Source organism: Lathyrus oleraceus, chromosome 4, assembly GCF_024323335.1.
Source record: "Lathyrus oleraceus cultivar Zhongwan6 chromosome 4, CAAS_Psat_ZW6_1.0, whole genome shotgun sequence".
NCBI classification, from domain to species: Eukaryota; Viridiplantae; Streptophyta; class Magnoliopsida; order Fabales; family Fabaceae; genus Lathyrus; species Lathyrus oleraceus.
Genome location: NC_066582.1, coordinates 233,450,225 through 233,469,629, shown reverse-complemented (window position 1 = coordinate 233,469,629; position 19,405 = coordinate 233,450,225). Strand labels below are relative to the sequence as shown.

The window sequence follows — 19,405 nt, the reverse complement described above, 5'->3', positions numbered from 1 at the left end:
GAGAAGAGGGGAAGACCAAGAGAAGAGCTAGGGTTTCCAGAAAATCGAAGAGGTAAGGGGGGAATCCTTATTATTATGGGTTAGTATGATTGGGTCAATGGGTAGGAGCATGTTTAGGTTAAAATCCCTAATTTTGTATGGTTGTGGAAATTGTTAGGTTTTGATGAGTATTCTTGATTTGTGGTGATTTGATTGTGTTAAAACTGCAAATTAACGTTATATACTTAGAGTATTGTATGAGTTATAATTTTCTGAACATTTGGCTTTTTACGGAATTAAAATCGGAGGTCCGAAAGTCCTCCAACGATGAAAACCGTAGAAAATTCTGCATTCTGTCCGTCGCAATCGCGAGCCCTTTTTTATGTTTTTCGGTTGGAATCGTTTTGATCATAACTTTTGATCCGTAAGTCCAAATTGAGTTCCGTTTGAAGCGTTGGATATCTAAACAGAAGGATATAACTTTGTTTCAGGAATAAAATAATTTTGGAGATTATTTCATGGACGTTTTTGGGGTTGAAGAAGATGAAAATTATGTTGGAAAATTTAGAAAACAACAACTTTTTAGTAACGCCTTCGTGCACGGTTTTATTCATAACTTTCAACTCGTGAATCATTTTGGGTTGGGGTTTAAAGCATTAGAAAGGCGACTCTAATAGATATTATGTGAATGGTGTATTTGTTATGAATGTTAAGATGGTAGAGATGATCTTAATTGCATATTATGTGAATGGTGTATTTGTTATGAATGTTAAGATGGTAGAGAGGATCTTAATTGCATATTATGTGAATGGTGTATTTGTTATGAATATGTATATGTACCATTGGTGGATAATTCATAGAGTTGAATTATGGTGATATGTGGAATGTTAAAATGGTAGAAATGATCTTAATTGCATATGTTGTTGGTATTTGTACATTCATTCATGGCATGGTCGACTTCATGGTGGAAGCGGTGAAACTGTGGGTTCACATGGTAGCATACGTTGATCCTTAATTGGAAATAGGCGTAGTAGATGTAGCACACGTTGATCATTAATTGGAAATAGGTGTGGTAGATGTAGCACACGTTGATCCTTAATTGGAAATAGGCGTGGTAGACGTTGATCCTTGAATGGAAATAGACGTAGCATACGTTGATCCTTAATTGGAAATAGGCGTAGTAGATGTAGCCTACATTGATCCTTAATTGGAAATAGGCGTAGTAGATGTAACATACATTGATCCTTAATTAGAAATAGGCGTAGTAGACGTTGATCCTTAATTGGAAATAGACGTGGTGGCTTTGATCTTGTCCGAATCGGAAGCGTGGCTTGGATTCTAGATATTGAATCGGAAAGCGGTGAAACTTTGGATTCATATTGAGGTACCACATGCATAGAGTCACATGTCTTGCATTGAGTCGCATTAGAGTTATGTGATAATTGAGTGTATGCATTATTGTGATTGTGATGTGTGTATGAGATATGGTAATTGAATTTGATGATGTTTGGATACATAACTTGGCAAAATATGTGATTATGTGATAATTGTAGTTATGTGTATTTTTGGAAATATAGTATTGGATTTTAATATTGTACTCCTTGAGTTTTGATGGATGTTTGAAACATGTGAAATAAATGTTGATTAATATTATTTACATGGTTATACGAAGTGTGATGAATTCCTTTAATTGTTGATTTAATCATTGTGCCATATTATACTTCTTCATAATGATTAGAATTCTCACCCTTTCTGTTTGAATGTTACCTTTACATGGGTATCGCGCAGATACTCAGGAGTAGCTGAAGTAAGTGAAAGGTAGCTCATTCGAGATTAGCCGGAGAGTTTCCGTATTGTAGTTTGAAGACTAGGTAATGAGTCAATGCTCTGGTTATGTAACACAGGGTAGATTGGTAGTATTGAACTCATATCTTATTTGGATATGCATTACGTTATTACTTGTGAACATATTTATTTGAAATTGCTGTTGGAGAGACCATCGTGCCAAATATTCTGGATTTGGTTTTATTTTATCTTGAGGAGATTATTGAGAGATGATCATGGTATGGGACAAGGATCATTTTATGAAATACATGAGTATTCATTCTTTTCCGCTGCGAACGCATATTCTTGAATATTCATGATAAGTGAAATGTGTTATTTTAAATGACCAGGTGTATTGTATATTGATGATGAATGATATTGGTTTTTGAAAGCTTTTAGTTTTTGAAAACGTCGATGTGACGCCCTTTTGTTTATATGCGTGCTTATTTACTTTGATTATATGTTAAGTATTTTGGGGTAGAAAAAGGGGTGTTACACCTTGGCCTTAAGCACTAGATTTAAAAATTTGTTGATATCTCCCATCATATGCTTAGAATAACCATTATCGGGATATAATAGATTTGTAGTGGTTTTCAAGCATACATATAAAATAAATTAGGTTTTGTTAGGTACCCAAATTATCTTGGATCCTTCATAATTAGTTCCTTTTTTGACCCACACATAATGCCCACTTGCCACACTAAAGTTCCTTACATAGCAAGCATTAGGTGTGTGGCCAATTATACCACAATAGAAATAAGTAGGAACAAAATTACTTCTATATCTAGGAACATAAGTTTTTTATTAACAAATATTTTTCTTTTAGGATAATGATGAATATTGTTTGCTTTGTTCACTTTTTCTTTATTGAATTGATCACTAACATTAACAAAGATGATTTTACTAGAACTTGGTTTATTGAATTTAGAATAACCAAGTTCTTTTTTAGCATTGGAATATCTTTGTTGACTAAGGACATCATCCAATTCAATTTGTCATTTTTCATATTTTTCAAGAACTCTTTTCAATTGGACAATTTGAAAAGAAAGTGACTCACACTTTTTGCATACAAAATTTTGTTTTTGTTCTTTAACAAAGTTTTTTTTTCAACTTCAAAATCTTTTTCCATGGTGTCAATCTTTTCTTCAAGAGATAAAATTTATTTCTTTTGATTTGACACAATTTTATATAGATTTTTGCATTCATTGAGTAGTTCATCTATAACACCTTGTGTATCATTATAATAAATGGAAAAAATCATTATTAATCCTTCATCTTCATTATTAGAATGGTGTGATGCCATCAAAGCAAGATTTACATATTCTTCACTTTCTGAGTCGAATGATGAACTTATTTCATTATCTTTCCATGCAATGTAGGCTCTTTTAGATTTTGACTCTTTTCTACTTTTGAAGTTGTTCTTATTGGTGAGTTTTGGACAATCCTTCTTTATGTGTCCTTGCTTTCTACATTCATAGCAAACAACATTTGGAGTTGAAGTGGAAGCATTCTTATTCCTGAAAAATTTCTTTCTTTTTGCATAATTCAAGGATTTTTCATTATTAACAAATAACTTACCAAGTCTTTTTACAAGGAGCATGAAGTTTTCAACTTCTTCCAGAGCATTATCTTATTGTTCTTCTTTTGAGTCAACTTTTAAAGCAATGCCTTTGGATTTCTTCTCTTGATTCTCACGCTTTTCAAGTATTCCAAGTTCAAGTTCATACTCTTGAAGTTTTCCGAACAAGGATGCGTATGTCATGGTTGAAAGACTTTTCTTTTCTGATATTGCAGTCACCTTTGGTTGTCATTCCCTGGTTAAAGACCTGAGCACTTTAAGATTAAGATCATCGTTAGTAAAATTCTTACCGAGAGTAATCAAGTGATTTGTCAAGTGCTCAAATCTCTTTTGCAACGTGATGATAGATTCTTCGTCCGTATTCTGAACATCTTGTACTTTTGACTTAAAGTATTCAATCTAGATCTCTTTACTTCAGTGGTTCCTTCACGAGTTTCTACCAATGTATCCCATATTTTCTTTGCCATCGTACTTTGAGAGATACACAAAAATTCATTAATGTTAAGTGCACTTTGAAGTATGTTGATTGCTTTCTTATTGTAAATGACTTTTTTTCTTATCATCTTCATCTCATGAACTCTTAATCTTTGATGTCTCAACCCCGTTGACAACACTTGTAGGAACAAACAGACCATTCTCCACATCATCCAAAATTTCTTCTCCTTGTGCTTCCAAATGAACCTTCATGCGAATTTCTCAAAAATCGAAATACTCACTAGAAAATAGTGGAGGTTTATTGCTACTGCCACCATCTTTGGAAATAGGGTTTTCACTTGTGGAAGTCATTCTGGATCTTTAGGAACATGTTACCTATAACCTACTCTGATGCCAATTATAAGTGTGTAAGTACACCTAAGAGAGAGAGAGAGAGAGAGAGAGAGAGAGAGAGAGAGAGAGAGAGAGAGAGGGGGTTGAATTAGGTATTTAAAATTTTATCTAGTTTTTGTATGGTGATCTTTCTTTTCTTGCTTGATGTGATAAGTGATGAAAGTAGAAAATGTGAAAAATAAAGAATACCGAGAATTATCCTGGTTTCCCCCCATAATCCGAGAGTACTCTAGTCCCCTTACGCAGTAAGAGATTTCAATAATGCCGTAACATTTGTACACGTCTAAGCTAGACTTCTATGCACTGGGTTCAAACCTAATCAACAAGAACAATTCTCTTGTGATTTACAACCTAAGAAAAGAAAATAATCTTTCATTTTCTTACACCATTGTTTCCAACAATCCTGGATAACAAGTACAACAATCACACAATCTTATATCCAACAATCATGGAAAAATAAAATGTTCATACAATAATGAATTTGAGTAGTAATAAATTTGATATACTAAATCCTGTAAGTTGGATTTCTTCTCTTTAAATATGAAAGTTCAATATCATAAACTCTCTAAGTGCTCAATGATGCTTTTAGAATGATATGAATTTAAAAAAAAAATCTAAGTCTGGAACACGTGAATTGAAAATTATGCAGAGATTTTTTATAAAATATGATTGAAAAAGGTAACAGTAAAAATGAAATTTGAATTATATTTAAGGAGTGAAAACAACTCTTGATAAAACATGACAATGGTTGGAAAATATTTCTGAAATATATTTAGTTTATAATTAAGAGATGCCATGAAAAAGAGTGAGTGAAGTAGTGAACACGATTTAATATTTTTCAAAACTTGTTCAGGTGCAATCGATTGCATAAGCCTGTCAATCGATTGCAAGGGCTAAAATTTTAAAAAAATGCACTGCTGCAATCGATTACATGAACTTGTCAATCGATTGCAAGAGTCAAAATTTTGTTTTTCGTAATTCCATTCAATCGATTGCACAAGAACTTCAATCAATTGCTTACTGAATTATTTTGAAATTTTTTCTAAGTCCAAATACTTCAAGCACACATCAAAACTTATTTTAAACAAATGCTATTAAAGCATTTAAAAAAATATTTTAACAAAGTATGAAATGAATATTTTCAAATGCATAATCAAATAAATTGAGCACTTTAAGATTGCCTATGATAAAAAATTTCATATACCTTGATTAATCATAAACAATTTTTTCTTTCTTCTTTGATAATAATACTTGAGTTTCAAAACTTGTTGGAAGTTTGTCTTCACAATAATTATCCTTTTTCCTCATGTCAATATTGAACATAAGACGTATAACTTGTCATTTTTGTCGAATTCAATATTGGACCCTCATACATTTACTTTGTTACGCAAGATGAATAAATTTCATTTAGATCACTAATGTCCCTCTACATGAATTGTGCAATACTCGTCAAGCATATTATCTCGCATTGGACATGATATATAAATTTGGTCTCACTTTTTATGTTTAAATCAATATAAATAAGGAAAAACAAAACGAAAATATAATTAATAAATAAGACTCTCAAAACTTGAAAAGCGTTCACAGTGTTCCATTTCTTGAAGAAACTTGTCGTACGCGTGCAACCCTAGTTAGGGTTTTCTTCTCAAACTTCGATTTTCAATTCAAAAAGGTTTCGTTCTCTCAATCGCACCGCTGGATCCGTATCGTTTTCCTCCGTCGGTCGAGTCCCCTTTTTCCCGATCCTTCAGCGATCGTGGAAACATGTACGGACCGAGGGGGTAAGTCGCCTAAACTTCATATTTCTCTTCATTTTTCTCATTCTTGCTTTTGTATTTTCATTTTGGGGTTTGATTTATGTGGATTAGGAATCGTATTCGTGATTGGGTATTGAAATTGGAGATTTTTTAAGAATTTTTGGTTTGTGATTATCACTTTTTATGAATGCGTTTTTTTTAGTAATTCATGTTTAGTTTATGAATTAACCTTTGAGATTTGTTTCATTGGTGCATATGATGTAAGGGTTTTACTCTTTTTATTCATTGGTGCATATGTGGAAAATTTGTGGGCAAGTTCAGCTTGTTTGGTTTTCTTTCAACCATGTGATTAGGGTCTTTAGGTACTGTATTGAAATTATGGAATTTATCATAACTTTTTTGCTTTTTGCTTGTGTTGCTTTTTTGTAGTTTTCTTTAATTAATTAACCTTCTGAGCTTTGCCAGTCCAGTGTTAGGGATTATGGTTTTAAATTGCAGTCGCGGATGCGGGTGTTGCGTTTGTGGTCATTGCGGTGTGGTTGGTGCGATGCGCATTGCGGCCATTGCAGTGTGAATTTTGATTGAAAAGATTTTGAAATATACATAAAGAACTTAATGTTAAGATTTTTTAGATGTAAATTGAGTTTTGGGATTCTATATTTTTAAGTTTTGATGAAAATACTTGAAGAAACTTGGGCGAAGTTGTCTAATGCAGTTCCTAATGTGGAAGAACCTGTGATTTCAAATCACACCGTAGCAGTCCAATGCCGTTGCGGAGACTACCGCATCAGCAGTATTGCGGCTGCAATTTAAAACCATTTTAGGGATATTACCATGCTAGTTACCTTGAGCTGCTTATGTACTTTGTTCAGTCAGTGTTATATCCAACTAATGGTCTGTGTCTTGGATGTTGACTGATCAAATTTTTTTCTTAGAAAATTGTATTGATTTTGGTGGTTGTTGTTCTTTTACTTTTTGTTTTTCAAAATTGTTTTGGTTTGAAGCTGCGATGAATATGATAAAATTTATAACATTAGAAATTGAAATTAAGTATCAGGAAAACATGGGTTGGGTTTGGTTTTATTAACATGTTGAGTGGGGGATTTTTGTTTTTGGGTATGGAAATTTGAAGGGCAATGTTGGGAAGCGGGGGGGTTTCGGACGGGTACGAGGTTGGCTCAAAGAGACAAAGAATGATGGAATCCAATCCATACTTCGCAGTGAGCAGCGGAGCAGGCAGCTTTCAACCTTATGGATATGCTGGAGGCTTCCAGCCCCTTCCTCCATTTCCCGTGGTTCGTCTCAGGGGGCTTCCATTTAACTGCACAGACATTGACATCTTGAAGTTCTTTGCCGGACTGACCATAGTCGATGTGTTGCTGGTCAACAAGAATGGACGGTTCTCTGGAGAGGCCTTCGTAGTCTTTGCAGGAGCAATGCAGGTTGAGTTTGCTTTACAGAGGGATCGACAGAACATGGGTCGCAGATACGTGGAAGTCTTCAGGTGTAAGAAGCAAGATTATTACAACGCTGTTGCTGGTGAGATCAGTTACGAAGGAATATATGACAATGATTACCAAGGAAGCCCTCCTCCTTCTCGGGTCAAGAGGTTCAGTGATAAAGATCAAATGGAATACACTGAGATATTAAAGATGCGTGGACTTCCATTCAATGTGACGAAATCTCAAATTATTGAGTTTTTTAAAGATTACAAACTGATAGAAGATAGGGTGCACATTGCATGTCGCCCAGATGGTAAAGCTACTGGCGAAGCATATGTAGAGTTTGTTTCGCCAGACGAGGCTAAGAAAGCAATGTTCAAGGATAAAATGACCATTGGATCTAGGTATGTGGAACTGTTTCCTTCTACACCAGATGAAGCTAGACGGGCTGAGTCAAGATCAAGGCAGTAATCAAAAGATGTTTTGTCAGGCATTTTGCATTTTGTTTTAGATGGTCAACCTTTTTATTCTGCAGTATTCTACTTCGATATTCTAAGTTTTAGATCAATGTACTTTAATTACTAGTTTGACTTGGTGGTTATCTTTTATTGTCTGAAATGAATGCATGAATTGACTATTAATTTAATAGAAAAGGGCCTTCGAATATGTGGCTTGGTAAGATTTATCCATGTAAGTTCTTTTCTGTCTTAGTAGGGCTTTTCTAGACTTCAATATTTATTTGAGTTGTTTTGGCGAGTATTTATTTGTTTGGCTGAATAATTTCGCAGAGCCGTGGCAGCTATTGAGATTTGAGATGCTTCTAAAAAGAATGGAGTCTATTTAGTTGGAAACTTATTCCCAACTTGATACTTTTGCTTTTAAATCTAATTACAATGTTGATAAATAGGTATTTCAATGAATATAATTACAATGTTGAAATAATCATCCTTAATTGTGAAAAATAAATTTAATAGACTTCAGACTTATATTACAATTTGTTATTTATAATCTAATATTTATAACACTTCTCTTCAAGCTAAATGGATGTTAATTATTTTAAACTAAATTGGTTGAATTGTTTTGATGGTAAATTTTTTGTTATCAATTCAATATCCAGATTTTTTTTATGAAGTGTCCGTCAATTTCCTCGTGTAATTCTAAACAATTTTTGTGTGTCATAATTCTAAATTTTGTTTTAACACTTAGTTGAGCAACTACACTTTTTTTTCTTACTTCTCCACTTTGATATTGTAAAACATGTTCTCAACTCGGAAGTGTCTTTTTCTTGAGTTGTGCATAAATTGACTGATCATACTAACTACATATCTAAATTAAATTTAGCACGTGCCAAGTAAATCTTCTTTTCCATTAATTTTATATAACGATTTTTTTCAATTTTGACACTTTTCTCTTTAGTGACTTATCCTATGATTTGCTCAATGGATTTACTTGCTAATTTGCATTCAAGTTTCCTTGTTTCTTATAAAAGATCAAACACATTTTTATGAGAGAAAAAGATGTCTTATTTTGAATAGATTACTTCAAATTTAAAAAAAATACTTGTGTTGTTTAAGGTTTTTCTTCTTAAATTTTGCTGATAATATTTTTTGAGTAGTTGCATCTCAATTAAATCATCATATGTAAAAATAATACCATCAACATGAACAATAAATATAGTTAGTTTTTCTCCTCATGAGTGTTTGAAAAACAATGTGTGATCTCTTTAACTTTGCTTATAGCCTAAGCAGAATACGATCTTCCTTCGTGAATCTTCTAAATCAGATTCGAGGTGATTATTTAAATATAAGATCTTCTTCAATCAACATACATTTTTGATTCCACATATAAGACCAAAGTCATATGGAATTTTTATATACATCTCCTCCTCTAAGTCTTCGTATAAACAAATATTTTTGTACATCAAAGTGACACACTTTCCAAAGAGACTAAGCATAATATCCAAACAATATCATTTTTGTAAATGGAGCAAAAGTCTCTTCATAATTAATGTTTTATGCCTGAGCATATCCTTTTTCCACTAGTTTGATCTTGTAATGATCAAGGGAGTTATCCGTCTTGTATTTTACAATATAGATCTACTTGCAACCAATTTATTTATTACCTCTTTGTCTTTCAACAATTATCCAAGTCTCATTTTTTTTCTCATCCATAACTTGAATCCAATTTTTATTTTTCAATGTCTTTTGAGCAAATGATAGTGTAGCACCCCAATTTTGCTTGGGTCTAATTTTTTCTTTTAGGATTGAGTTTTTTATGTGCTTTTAAAATAATAATAATAACTTAAGAATTTTATCCACTTTTGACTCTTGATTTGGAAAATAAAAGAAAAAGATTATGTTTTATTTCCTTTTTAGTGTATTTTTATCAATATTTTTTATTGTTTTTACCCTTTTAGAAATTAAAGAAAATATAAATTTTACTTTTATTTTTATTATTATTATTATTATTATTATTATTATTATTATTATTATTATTAATTATTATTTTATTTTTCAAATTCAAAAGGTCAAAAGTCAAGATCTCCCCCACTTTGCCACATTTTGCCCATTAAAGTCAGTCTTCACCACCCTTTCTTTTTGTTATTTTTGACTTACTACCATTTGCATGAATAAGTTTTACACACTAGACAATGCATGTAGCTTGTTATGCTGCATAATTTGTGTGAGTTTCTCACATTGAAACACACAAGAAAACCACATAAACATAAAATCCTAATGCACCACTACATAAGCTTACTAGTGGTGGCTTTGAAGGGAGGTTAAAAAGTTGAAAAAGAGAGTCTTTAAGACTCTTTGAGAGTTTGGAGAGAGCAAAGACAACAAGAAAAACTAGAAAAAAAACACCAAAATCACTCAAAACACACCACCACAACATTATTCATCATCTTTCTCACAATAACCACCACCTCACACCACTAACTTTACCTACAACCACAACAACCTCATCTTCTCCAACTTGTTGTGTTAGGAGTTTGAAAGTATTCTCTTTATTATCATTTAAGGTTTAGTATGTAGATCAAATATGTTTTATTGGTATAAGTTTATGTAAAGGTTTATGTTTTGTAATACTTAATAATACCCATGTAAAGTAGCTTTAATGCTTATTGTTAGTTTAGGATCCATGTTCATGTATTATATCCTTTAATGATGTTGATTTAATGGAGAAACATGTGAGAAAATGAGAGTTGGGTGAGCAAAAAATGCAAAAAAACGCATTATGGGCACACTGACGAGCATCAATATCACAACAGTTTGACCGTCAGCCCAACACGTGTCCATGACGGTTTTACTGTCAGGAGGGTGTCGAACGTCACCTGGCCTTTAGGGTATAAATGTGTTTGTCACGACGATGACGACCTTCACTACACTTTGATTCAATGACAGTTTGAACTGTCACCGGATTGACAACCGTCACATTAGTTTGGATCATCACAGAGAATGCAAAAATTGTTTTTAAATTTTTTTAATATATTTTTATTCCACTTTTTAAAACTCATTTTCACTTTGTTTTAAACACTTTCATTTTTTTACAAATAAATATGGATGAAAAGAAATAATCTTGTATACACTCTTTTATTCCCCGAAAAATTGAGCGCGGGGTATCGTCTCATTTTAGTTTGAGAGTTCGTCTTCAATAATAATGATATTTTAAATTTCATAGTTAGAATCGGATGAAAAATGAATAGTCGAGTGTACATCCTGTTATTCTCCGAATAATCGAGCGTGAGACGTACATCTCGTTCTAGTTCAAGCATTCATCGCTCGCGTACTAATATTGATTTTCAAACCTTTTTATAAATAAAACTCAGATTAAAAGGGATAATCAAGTGCACACCCTTTTATCGTTGAGTAAACGAACACGAGGGGTACGCCTCATCAAGTTCAAGTACATGCATTCCACATGAAAAAAGACAAAACCAATCAAAATCATTTTTCGCCGATGTGCGACCAAACAATTTCTTCAAGACGTTTATCACCCAAACACGAGTCTTTTTTAATCAACCAGTTTTTTTCCCGATATAGTGCGATTAAATTCATTTTTACAATTAAAATCAACCAACACACAATTTTTTGCTAGAAGAACTATGTAGATTTAAGTTCCCCATCACACCTGAGGATACGTAGGAGCGAGATTCAACGTCTCGTCAAATACTCTAATAAAAACTCTTTTTTTAGTCCTTTCTTATTTATTCTTGCAAATACTTTTAATAATTGGAAGAAACTAAATACTTTAAGCTAATTTTTTTTTCAAAACTAATTAAACGGTTCACATTGGTTACAACGGATGTCGTAGGGTGCTAATACCTTCCCCACGCATAATCGATCCATGAACCTAAATTTGGTTGCAATGACCTTTTTTTTTTCTTGAAGGGTTTTACCGGAGTTTCCCTTTTAAAAATAAAACTTTGGTGACATGTCCATTGTCATCCGAGTGTTCATTCGCTCAGGTATTTTTTGCATCGCTACCGCTGATAACTTCACTAGGGACAATAGAGGATTAAGCCTAGTTTAGTTAGTTTTAATTTTTAAATGTTAGCTTTGTTTATATTTTTTTTTGTGTTTTTATGTTTTCTTATTATCTTACCTATTCTTTATGTTTTGTGTCACACCTCGATTTTGACCCTGAATCACCGGTTCATTACATTCATCATAGTTGTTGTATATATGCATAACATAACATGCATTCCATACCACATAATACCTAAAATATCATTCAAAATAAATTATCAGATCTACATGCAAACTGGTTGAATCAATTTTCAAATGTGCGTCAAATCAGTGGGCAAAAAAATCTCAAAATCAAATGTGCAAACATCAGTTTTATTAATCTACAGTTTCCGTAGTTTAACATTGCATGCTCATTTTAATTTTTGACTACTTTTTCAGTTACATTTTAAACGTCTGAGCCTTTTAACCGATCATTTTTTATTTCAAAATTTGATCAAAAACTATATGTTTTCGAGAAGTTTATTTCGCACTAATCATTTTGGTGCATTCAGTTTAATTTTTCGAGTATTTTTGTGCTCGATTTTTATTCATTTTAAGTTATTTATTTTTATTTCTTTATCAAAATGTTCGTAACAATTAATTAGAATTTTCTATGTTTTTGTTTCGATCCAATTTTAATTATTTAGAATAATTTAATTTTATTCGATTTAGTTTATTTATTTATTTATTTATTTATTTATTTATTTTCATTTTATACTAATAATACTCACTAAGGACACTTTTGGTTTTTTATTACAACTTATAACCCTAAAAAAGTATATATATATATATATATATATATATATATATATATATATATATATATATATATATATATATATATATATATATATATATATATATATATATATATATATATATATATGCTATGTTACTGAAACTTGGAGGAGAGAGACCAACAGAGACCCTCTCACATACTTTGCTTGGATTGTTCACATATAATTTTTTTTTTCAGTTCAGAGTTTTATATATATAAATTTATTGTTGCTTTGTATTTATACATATACTAGTAAAGGACCCGTGCGTTCGCACGGGTCGCGCAAGTGCAATAATTTATTTAAAAAAATTAAAATATAATATATTTTTTTGTTTATATATATATATAGTTGGATCAACGTACACAAATTTATTGCATAAGAGTTTTTTTAATGTAATGAATGTTAAATGATCAATAAATGAGTTCAAAAAATTTCCCCAAATAACTTTTTCTAGTTTGGGACATAATAAAGTAAAATATTATTAATTTATAGTAATATAATTTGCTTAATTTTTTTGTATACTATATTAAGGAAATAATCAAAAAATATAATATAAAAATATTTTTACAATTTATTGATATATTGATATATAATAAACATTCAATTGTTAATGTTATGAATAAACATTCCATTTATCATTGAGATTTTGGACATAAGAAATAAAAATATATTTATTTAGTAATGGATGAAATTTTCCAATTTATTACTAATTTGAGGTATAAAAGCGCAAATATTAACCTTCATAATAAATGATTATTTAACCAAAATACATAAACCATGTAAAAGAAATACCAGAACCTCATTTGTTTTAAAATATAATAATGAATACTATCAAATGTTGAAATTAATTGTAATTGATACAGTAAGGTTTAATGCAACAAAAGATATTGAAACAAATGGTTCACAATTTTAGTTAAAATTGTGAGAAATAAGTCCAGCAACAAAAATGATTTAACTTCGTACAATTCTTTGGTCCTTAAAAAACTGAGTTTATACAAAACCTGCCCGCAACCTTTTAGGAAGTGATGATTCAAAACCTGTCCGCAACCTTAAAAAACTACAATAATAACTAATTTGATTTCAGGATATTGATTTCATTTTGGAATGATAAGATTGCAACAACAATAAAATAACGGTAATATTTTTTAGTAGTATAAATAGGTAATTTATTTTATCACATTTTTCACTCACATCTAGTCTAAATTTGACCAATTTATTTTATTTAATTTTAATTTTTGTGTGTACACATTTCATTTGAAAATGAACCTCAATCAACATAACACATGCTCCAATTTTATGCAAAATGATGGAAGTCATCTTTGTATCCCAAATCAACAAAACACCCTATATTTTGGAAATCCACCTCTTATTCCAAATCCACACCATAATTCAAGATTTCAAAATTCTCTTTTTATCCCAAATCCATAAAATAATTCACCAATTGGAAATTACTCATATCATACATCACCTTACCCAATGAAAAACTCTCTTTTAATGTATTTTGATATATTTGAATCAATTTTTTAATTATATTTTATATAATATATAGTGGGATTTAGTGGGGCCCATTTTCTTAGCTCACTTTAATTATTTACAATCATTTTCTTTGATATTCTTATTGATTTATTACAAATCATGCATAACATTAATTATGTTACGGCTGAATTATTTAATACTCCATTGACCTAGCCAATAGAAAGGAGGCAGTGGACATAATTATTCATTTCAACCCCCAACTATATTTTGGCAAATAAATAATTTAAATATGTTGAGTTATAATACTATATATGATGACGTGAGATTGGTAAAAAGTATAGTTGCATGCTTAACTTAATCATTTCAAACAAACAATGTAGATTTTCCATTACCAATCAAAAGACAATTCACTGTATATGATAATTATACCTTGTTTTTTGTATAAATCCTTAATTCAGTTGAATGCAAGATTCAAACATTGCCCCAACATTTCTGAACTACCTGCAATTTTAACATATGTATTAGACTTTGAAAAAAATTGTAAAAAAATGTGTTTCTATGTGTTTTCTATAATTAGTTTTGAAGGATTTCATAATAAATTTTTATGTAATTGTTTTTTTAATTTCTAACACCATTAGGCATGCTGAAACCAAACATGACATGCAATAATCTATTTATAATTTAGTCGTATACACATATATAAGATGGCAACATATTTTGTTATCAATCTAAAATACTTATTAACATTTGAAGATATGATACTCATATAGATTTTGTAGTTGAAAGAACACACAAAACACAATGTTCAACATAACAACATAGGATTTTGAATAATTTCACACACATGAATTAAATACTCATTATCATCCTTTAAACCATACATGAAATATAAATGTCAATTGTAATCCCACAAAATAAACACTTCAAAAAAGTAAGAACACATCCTACAACCAAAACATATCATGTTCTTAACAACTTCATACTTAAACTCATTCTGGTGCTAAAAAGTTCATAAAATATATTTCAATATCAAATTTCCGAAAATTCTAATTAAGAAGATGGTTCTATCTTTAATTTCTTGGATGGTTTGGTGCCTGATAATTGCGTAGCGCCAGACGCTTCAAAATCAACTTCTTCACCCTTGTCAGCAATTACAACATCCTTAGCCGGAGTCATTAGAATGATTGATTCTGGATCATTTTCACCAGATGCAGATAATGTTTGCTTGCAATATAAAAAATTAATTGTCAGATATAAAATGAATTATAATAATACAATATTTATCATAGAAAATTATTATGTTAACAAATGAAGATACTTACTGCGGAAGTTTCCAAATTTTCTTTGTTAGGGACCAACTTTGCATATTCAATTTTAGACTGATTCTGCACATTGAAACATCGAATATTTATTATACTTGTTAAATGTTTAAATAATACATGAATTAAGTGAATATTATACGTCTTCTACTATGTAGTCATTTTCAATCTCTTTAACAAAGGCTTCATCATCACAAAGCTTCCAAACAAACGCTTGGGAAAACGTTGGCTGCACCTTAACTCTAAAAGCCATTTTCTTATTCAACAACATTTCAAGCTCATCAGGATAAACCATTGGATCATCTTCTCCATTCTAATGGAAAAATAAAATATCAACCATGAATGATAATCTGAACTTTACAACTCGATAAACTATTAACATTTTAACTTATGTATAACAATGTACCTCCACCATAGAGTTATGCATAAATTCAGCAGTCATTCCAAGTATAGCAGCACATTCGGAATCCCAGAATACAAATCATATTTTGATTCACCATTGCTAACATATATCTCAATCTTGTACCTATAGTATTTTAAACGAAGAAAATAATATGATTAATAACAAATCCATTACCAAATTTATTTGCAATTCATCTAGATTATATGTATCTTGGTATAGGCTGTTCGACTTTTTGCCCACATGAACATTCATAAGCTTTTTCAGGATTAGGTGCCTTCGAAGAACACCTTGTGCAGCCATAATAAAACCATCCATACTTTGAGACAGCAAATTTCAATGTGGTTGCTACAGTAACACATAAAGTTTCCTAAAAGCAAATAAAAAATGATATTAATTTCAAAAAGCAAACAATATAATTGTAATAGTAAAGATAAATTCGGCTCTATAGTATTCAACTTACATGTTTGATTTTGCAGAACTGACTTAAGGACATACATTTCGCATTATGAACAAACCTTTATACTGGCGAATACTGAGAACCACCAGACCAATTAGAAAGAGATTTTGCAGATTGAGTAGGCTTCTCCTTCTGTTCATTAGTAGGCAACCTATAGAAATAAGATTGTTTTTGAAATTAAAAATTATGTATAATAATCTGAATATAAATAAATAAATAAAATCCATACTTAGACATAAAATCTTGAATTTCAGGGATGTCTTCATTTATCAACAATTTGGAACCACTCCATGCATTTGACACTGTAAATTGTATAATTAATATAAAAATTATTGAACGTATAATGAAAAATACAAATCAGCTATGTATTTATAAAGTCTGATAGTGTAATACCTTGGCCATCTTTTACCATTGCATGAGTGAGCAGAATTACAATAGCTCCATTGCTTTTAGGATCATTGTAGTAAGCCAAAAATTTTGATCCATAAATTTCCCATTAATTGCAATTTATGCAATTACCCCTATTTTGCAATATAAATAAACAATATTATATGATGGGATTCAGTGATGCAAAATATATAAATTTATCAAACACATAAGTTATGAAAACAATGCGCATTACTTCAAATCTTTCAGCACAACAGAAACAACAACTTTCTTCCCCGGAGTGTTGGATTGGATATGGTTTATCTCACTAACAGCACCAATAATATCTACATTAAAGTAAGGTTCATTATTGAATGTGTTTGCAAATATATAAGTTATATAAGTTATAATAGAATTTAAATTACCTTCCAGTCTATCGGTTTTGCATTTGCCTTGAAGTATCTCACCAAAATCTTTAAAGAAATATCCTTTAGATGGAATATTTTGAAGTTCGATTGCCTTCATTGTGGTACCACCAAGAAACACAATTTTTTTTGAATGATCACATACCTTCCACTGAAAATCATTGTTATAGACACTGCCATTGTTTATAATGCAGGTCATATTCTCCTTAATGACCTCTTTCCATTCCAGTAAATGGTCATGACGAATAAGGACCTGAATCCGATCACCCTAACAAAATGAAAATAATCTTCTTTTTATATGTTATACAAAAAAGCATTTTGTTGTAATTACTAACTATCATACAAAAATCTATACTTAAAAAAAGAAAAGCAATTTACCAAGGAATCCATAACAATCATCTCTAAATGTTCAATACCCTTATTATTCACAACACTCCAAACATCCATTATTCGAACAGCAAGACGTCAAGTTTCTTTTGAGTCATTGATGTCTTTCACAGAATCAACCTTTCTACTCATTTTCACTGAAAAAAATTCAAAAATTAATGTAACTGCAAATTTAGATGACTATAAAATTACAAACCTAATAACCTGGAAAAAAAAAGAGTATATAAATTTGATAGAGGTGTGTGGCAAAATGCTGAAAAGGATCCAACCTTTGATGTTACACATATATAACATCGTTTTGATTGTATAATTATATGTTATTAAATTATAACTTTAAATTAAAAATAACTATTTAATATAGTTGATTAATATTAATTGAGTAATTTAATATTATTGTTAATTTACCTACCAATTAATTATTATTATTGTTATTATTATTATTGATATTTACCCGACATATATGATAAGAATATTTTTAAAATTTAAATAGTATATTTATTATTTGATTTGATTTGATTTAATTGAGATCCAAATTCTATAAATTAAAATCGGTTACTTATTATGAACAATAATATATGGTCATTCCAATGTCAATCTATTATTAATTGAATTTTACATAGATGTAATTTTGCAATAACACGCTGGCATATTGAATCTTATACCGCTGTTATCTTTGCACTAACATATTTTATCCTATATTATTGTTCATAATCAGTAATCGATTTTAATTGAATTTTACTTATTATGAACAATAATATAGGGTCATTCCAATGTCAATCTATAAATTAAAATCGGTTACTTATTATGAACAATAATATAGGATAAAATATGTTAGTGCAAAGATAACAACGGTATAAGATTCAATATGCCAGCGTGTTATTGCAAAATTACATCTATGTAAAATTCAATTAATAATAGATTGACATTGTAATGACCCTATATTATTGTTCATAATAAGTAACCGATTTTAATTTATAGAGTTTGGATCTCAATTAAATCAAATCAAATCAAATAATAAATATACTATTTAAATTTTAAAAATATTCTTATCATATATGGCGGGTAAATATCAATAATAATAATAATAATAATAATAATAATAATAATTAATTGGTAGGTAAATTAACAATAATATTAAATTACTCAATTAATATTAATCAACTATATTAAATAGTTATTTTTAATTTTAAAGTTATAATTTAATAACATATAATTATACAATTAAATATTCATTTTGTCATTTAAAGAAAATCAAGTAACGATAATATTTGGCAAAAAAACTACAATAATAATTAATTTGATTTCAGAATATTGATTTCATTTTGGAATGATAAGATTGCAACAACAATAAAATAACGGTAATATTTTTTAGTAGTATAAATAGAGTTTAGTACGAAATTACTTATAGGAACATGAAAGTAGCTGTATTATGGATTGTAATTAGGGTAATTAAGTAATTATGGTGGTAATTAACTTTTATATATTAAAAGTAGATTATTTTGCAAAAATATAATATTTGATTTATTTAAAAAATGAATTAGTGATTATACTCGAATATTAGACATAACCCTTATCCCTGATTTTATCCCTTGGACAATCCTAGAATTTTATCCTTTTGATTATTATCCCGTTTGATTATCATCCCTAAAATCCTAGATATTTATCTCATAATTATCCATAAATTATCTTATAATTATCCCATATTGATTAATATCCCATAATTAATCATATTATTATTTTTTATTTATATTAACTCATTTTTAAGAATTAGTCCCTAAATCCAACCTGCCTAATTGTTCTAAAATTATTCCCTAACATTAATTATATTTTTGTTAATTATAATTATCTAAGTAATTATTTAATTATATATTCTTTT

At 29.9% G+C, this 19,405-nt stretch overlaps 1 protein-coding gene across 2 annotated transcripts; it reads left to right on the top strand.

The window, feature by feature from the left end:
* Positions 1 to 5,728: 5,728 nt before the first annotated feature.
* Positions 5,729 to 8,075, top strand: LOC127074776 (uncharacterized). Of its 2 annotated transcripts, none has more exons than XM_051016130.1 (2): positions 5,729 to 5,991; positions 7,100 to 8,075. In XM_051016130.1, exons 1-2 carry the CDS (start codon positions 5,975 to 5,977, stop codon positions 7,878 to 7,880), a joined length of 798 nt encoding a protein of 265 aa, XP_050872087.1. In that variant the 5' UTR covers positions 5,729 to 5,974; the 3' UTR covers positions 7,881 to 8,075. The 2 variants fall into 2 exon arrangements, with proteins under 2 accessions (XP_050872087.1, XP_050872088.1); XM_051016131.1 differs by having other exon boundaries at positions 5,748 to 5,991; positions 7,189 to 8,075.
* The last annotated feature ends 11,330 nt before the right edge of the window (positions 8,076 to 19,405 follow it).